This window comes from Oryzias melastigma, linkage group LG7 (genome assembly GCF_002922805.2).
Source record: "Oryzias melastigma strain HK-1 linkage group LG7, ASM292280v2, whole genome shotgun sequence".
Classification (NCBI taxonomy): Eukaryota; Metazoa; Chordata; class Actinopteri; order Beloniformes; family Adrianichthyidae; genus Oryzias; species Oryzias melastigma.
The window spans coordinates 30,568,073-30,574,072 of record NC_050518.1 but is presented as its reverse complement, the minus strand read 5'-3'; the positions used below and the strand labels follow the sequence as shown (position 1 = coordinate 30,574,072).

General features: G+C 36.9%; 1 protein-coding gene across 6 annotated transcripts in view; it reads left to right on the top strand.

The window, feature by feature from the left end:
* The first annotated feature begins 231 nt into the window (after window positions 1-231).
* Window positions 232-6,000, top strand: part of ano2b (anoctamin 2b) — a 91,678-nt gene continuing 85,909 nt past the window's right edge. For 3 of the 6 annotated variants that reach the window (XM_024293307.2, XM_036212973.1, XM_024293305.2), the window contains exon 1: window positions 232-936. In XM_024293307.2, coding sequence (XP_024149075.1) covers window positions 904-936 — 33 coding nt within the window. In that variant the 5' untranslated portion in view covers window positions 232-903. The remainder of the gene's footprint in view (window positions 937-6,000) is intronic. The other 3 variants (XM_024293309.2, XM_024293306.2, XM_024293308.2) reach the window with 1 other exon arrangement.

Sequence of the window (6,000 nt, the reverse complement as noted above, 5' to 3'; positions counted from 1 at the left end):
AACCATGACGTTAGTATCGAGGTACATATCGAACCGTGAGTAAACTGTATCCCATCCCTAGTTCAGGTTTATTGTGGGATCCCCAATGTTGATGTAGTATAAACAGAAATAAAGGAAAAGGGAGCACATTAGTAACCACATAAGACCATGCTAGTAGACAAAAATAATTGATGAAGTCAAGAATATTATTTGCTTCGATACAACAGATAGAGGAGGAAGGCTAAAATGTGTAATAAAGAGAAGTTTTCAAACCCATTGGAGCTGTTTCAGTGGGTGTGAAGGGAAGAAACTGCAGGGAGGTGTGGAAGCCGCTCTCTCTGCACACTGTAAAAAGTGACGACGTTATCTGCTCACTCCTCGTAGTTTCGAGCGTTTAAAATAATGAGCTCACTTTTAGAATGAACTGAAACCTCCAGAAAGCTTTCCAGTATCTGTTTTTGTTCTTTCAAACTCAACAGTACTCGCGGAAGGTTCTGGAAAAATACATGGAGGTGAACGAAAGCGACACTTTTCAGCAGAAATGTGTGGGGATGAATTGAGACCTCGTGGAGTTCGAGCGCGGTAAAAAGGTCGAGTCAAACGGCGCGCGGGGAGCGGCGCGTGCTCCGCCACAGTGAGGGCGGGCGTTTCTTTTTGCAGCGCGCTGCCTCCACACATCACAACCACCGCGAGGACGGGATTCACCCGCGTGCGTGTCCCACGCGCTCCCACAGCGATGCGGAGCTGAGACGGACGGACGGACGGACTCCTCTCGCGCCAGCTGCTCGGGCGTCTGATGAGCAGGATGGGGAGACCGGCGGGGATGAGGAACCTGGATGCTTTGGAAGGAGAAACGCGGCAACTTTCACTCCTCCTCACACTCTTCTGCTCTTCTCTCCGTGCGTGTCTCTAAAGCGCAACAGCATGCAGATCTCTCCTCTGGAAGACAAGAGCCCAGTAAGTGTTGGCTGTATTGGTTCTGGATTGTCAAACTAATAGTAATAAGTTTTTTTTCTACTATTCTGGATGTTGAGGCTCCCAGTTCTTAGATGTTTAGATGGACCATACCCTCTAGAGAATCCCTTCCCTGAAGGTTTCTCTGTGTTTTTACCTGGAAGAACTTGTGTTCCAGTGGAACATTCTGGGTACCGGAGCAGGGAAGTCCACTGGGAATCTCCAAATGGTGTATGACCGAAAAGGTGTTTGAAAAACATAACTCCCAAAGGATCTTTCTAGGAACTTGAAGACATCGCCCGGTATCCCGTGGAAACAACATGTGGTGCAGATCATGCAAATTGCCGTGGTTATTGCATGGATTTCTGTATTTCCAAGCGGTTGGTGAAAATCACTCAGATGAAATGTCTCGAATGAACCAGACAAATGTTCAGGGTTAGGTTACAGCATGTATTTCATGCTGATTAAACCTGCAGGGAATCCCTGAAGCACAAAAGGCTGAGGTCCTTGAGATGTTTTCATCTCTGCTTTTGGCTTCTCTCATAAACTAAAAGAAAACTTTAGACACCAGTTTTATATTCAACCTTTAAAACATCACAATAGACTTAAATTCAACAAATAATGACTGAAAATGTGTATAAGCTCATGTTTTCATTGCAACAAATTCCAAAGTAAACTAAGGTAGTAAACACAAAGACAATGATATGTGTAGATATTGATTTGATTGATCTGATTGGTGGGTTTATTTTAAGCAAAAACATTTAAACACTTTAAGATATTAATTCATAACTTGAGTTGACTCTGATATACTTTAACACCTTATTTGTGTTGTGCTACTTATTGTTCAGTGTTATTTATGATCTATGCTTACAAATCAAATTTCCCCATTTTGAAATGAGTTCTTCATAACATAAAATAAAATTCCATCTTCTTGACAAAATATTCTCCTTCTTATAATATAATTCCTTCTAATCATAAATGGACATATTTGCATATACACATACCAATATTTGTCTAGTAGCTTTCAAAAACAAAGTTATTATAATATTTTGCTATAAAGCAAACATTGTACCTGCATTTAATTGATCGTTCTCTTAAAGAGTAACTCCTGAAACAGAATGTCATCTGAAAAATATCCACTCTGTTCATATTTTGATTAGGGCTGGGAACCGATTAAAAAAATAACTAATTAATTGCAAACCTGGGGAAAAATTAATTGTGATTAATTGGGATTAGTTTTTTATTTACAGTATTTGCCGACCACTTATTATCTGCAATGTATCACAAAATTAAATCTACATGACACGACATGGAAAAGTGATCTAAACCAAAAAAATATCAAGATTAAAGTAGTAAAAACCTACTGAATATGTATTTCTTTTGTAAATAACCATGGTATAAGTGTGAAAAGAACCCAATGAAGTGTTTTAGTGCACGCTGTGGATGACTACATGCTTAGAGAAAGAGAAAGACTGCTGGTCCAAGTGGTGCGATTAATGCACTAATAAATACTAACGCGTTAATCATAATTTTGGTCCATATTATCCCAGAGGTCTTTGAAAGACCCCACCAATGAAAATAGTGTTTTTTTAAACATGTTCTTGTAGCATTTTTCTCGTGGTGGAGGACATATTAAGAAAGTTAAGCTTAAAGTTGCATTTTTGAGTATTTCTTTATTCAAATCGATGTGAATTAGGAGCAGATTGAAAAAAATATAGTTTTATTTATTTTATTTTCATAGCACACACCAACAATGACTTAATATTCTTGACTTTGGTGAAAACTTATCATCTCCCTGTCCTGTACCTGGACAAATCCTTGGGGTTATTATCCCTGAATGTTACGATACTTAGTGTGGATTTTATGTCTTTTACTTGTACTGTTTTCTGTTCGTTAAATAACTGGTTGTCCATTGTAGGTTGGCTCCTCTGATGCCATATTTACTCATTTTTTCAGTAAAAGGTTGTGGTTTATGCTGTCAGTGTCAAATGCTTTTTTGAGGTCTATAAAAATGCTGATGAAAACGATTGTAACTGTTACGTATAAACTACAATCATCAGCCTGCTCTGCTCCATTGTGATGCTTCTACTTGTAGACTACTAAATCCTCTCTTATATACACCTGGATAGCTCTGACATTGCTCGCCATTCTTGTTTCACCAGCAATGTTGGGTGCGGTAATGTTGTGAGGGGCTGTGAGCTAGCAGGAGAGAGTGTTAACGAAGGGATGATGGGAAATCAGTGCAGGCTTACTCCGTACCAGCAGTCCAGTCCACAACTCAGAGGCAAATTTATTTATAAATTATTTTAAATTTCGTTTAATAATAATATATAGCAACAAAATACGACAAAATGAGAGTTTAACAGTTAATAAATGAAAAGGAGCAGGACGAAGAAAACTGATATGATCTGCCCCTAGTGCTAAATGAAAACAATTCCAATGAAGAGCGACAGTAGTTCATTAGAAATTTGGTTTTTACAGTAGATCAAAAGATGATTAGAGTGGGACTTTACTTTTGATTGGCATTTTTTGCCAAATCCTCCAAAAAACTTTTTTGTTTTCTTCGACCGTTGGCTCTCAGGCCACCCGCCCCCACTTCTTGTCCCCGTTGCTGAGAGTTCTATGCTTATAGTTAACAATACTGGAGGTACTTTATGTGGTTCCTGTTTTGAGCCACATAAAGTACCAGCTCGGACGAGAAAAATGGATGTAGGGGTCTACAAGAGGATGCGTCAGACTGCACCTAAGCAGGAAGCTTGAGTGTATTTTCCGTGTATCTTTCTTATTAACATATGTAGAATCTTTTTCAAAGTGTTTTTTTTCCACAACAATTTTAATAAAGAAATGCAGAAATGCAATTTTGAGAGGACTTTTATTTTATATATATATATTCCTCATGGCCAGAAAAATACCACAAGAACATGTTAAAAACACACAATAAACACTATTTTTAGTGGAGGGGTTTCTTTGATTCTGTTTTCATCCATTGACAGCAAACGATATTTACCATATTTCTCCTCAGAGCGAGAACGTCTCTGTAAAGAAAAGGATCCATCCAATACGTATGACTTAATGAACAAAATGATTTTGTTCTTTCATCTTTCACTTTCAAAAACTAACTACCAGATCAGTGTAAACCTGGTACATTCATTTATCTTTAAAGTGGGAAATATTTATTTTCAATAAATCAAATGACTTATGGAACTAGGAGTCTCCAGACAATCTAATTCCTATTTTTGCCCATTTATTTACAATTCTCCTCACAATAAAAATAAAATAGTTTGCACAAACCTCCTGAAATGTATAATTCTCATGCAAAATACCAAATGCAGGAGATAAACCAAATTGTGGATGTTGATAGAGCAGAGGAATTGTTGGAGGATGAGGGTTGGTTCTCAGCGGATTGCAAGAGCTCATGAGACATTTTCAACTAAAAGACGTTTTGGGGACTTCTTCAAATGCTTGCATAGGTTTCCTTGTATTAGCTGCAGAATCTCTGCTTGGTATCCTAGGACTTTTGTAAAATTCCTGCAAAAATAAATAAATAAATAAAATCTCTAACACTTCATAATAAGATTCTTTAACAAGGTTTATTAACACATTAATAAACATCATTAATGCTTTTATAGGGTGTTATTAAGACATATATTAGCACAATAAGCCAAATGAGGTTTATTAACATACTTAGTAAGATTCATTAACATCTAAAGGGAGACCAGAGACCATTGTTTACAAAGACCAAGATAATAACCTGCTTATAAGCTAAACCTCGTGCTTTCTTATGGGGTCCAGATGACCCCACCCTTACATTGATGTGTGATCTCTCCCATCACAAATGTGGACAGGATTTCATGTCTACCACGGACACCAGTGAAGATAAAAAATCCTTGTCTTGTGGGGTCCAGATGACCCCACTTTTAATGTAAACATGCCTATTATAGCACAAGGGTTACCAAATGTATGAACTATCTTTGTCAACATTATATGAAGCGTTTTTCTGCACCTCATGTAAAGTGTTACCAAATCTTCTCCCAAGTTGTAGCAGTTGTTCTAAACTCATATAACTCTTTAAAAACCTGTTTAAATTCTAGTAAGGTATGGGACGACTTTAAACAGGTTGACGACCAATAAAATCAAGTTGTGACCAATAGGAGACAGGAATAAAAATTGGACATTGTGGGTTGCAAATCTTATGTAACCATAAGAGCTAAATCGTGCTGTACAAAAAAAGTCTAAGGCATTGGTGACCATAGTGGGGCTCGGGGGCCAGATTTAGCCGGCCGAAAGTTATCTTTTGACCTCCCAAGTTTTGACTGCGGAAACCACAGAGTGTTTAGTTAAAATCATTTACCCGTTTCCCACTGATTCTCTATGGTGTTCCAAAACTCTACGGCTGTAATATAATTTCAGCCTCCTGGTGGCGCTATCCAAAAAACACCTTAGATCGAATTGCATAAACATTTATTGAACACATTAAAACTACATTTTTTTATTTAAAACCGTAGCTTTTAACATAATCATGAACTAGATATATAACATTACCTGTGATGATGCTAGTGTCAATGCTGTAAGCTGAATTTGGCCACTGAAGATGATAGTGCTGATAGCTGAAGATGCTGAAATTGATAGCTAAAAACGCTAAAGTTGATAGGCAGATAAAATATTTGCTAAATGCCAAATTAACTCAAAAAACAAAAAAACTTTAAACTTTAAACTTTAAAACAGTAACTTTTTAACAAATTCATGAATAATAAAAAGGGATTGATATTATTCCATAGTAAATCAACTTAAACCTTAAATAATTTTCAATATTTCACTCTCCATTAAAACTCCGGGACAAAGTTTACACCAAATGTATTTATCAAGAATCAGTTTTGTGTAATATCAACGTAAATTAGTGACTGCTTAGAGTATTGTTTTTACCATTGTGTGGGTAGTTACGGCCCAGTACAATATTAGTATACCACTAATTTCCCAGAATTCTGACAGTCTACACATAATGGTTTTTAAGCTTCTGTATTTGTTGTAAATGTTTTTTTGTCAGAATTATTTAAATTTCAAAGCAAC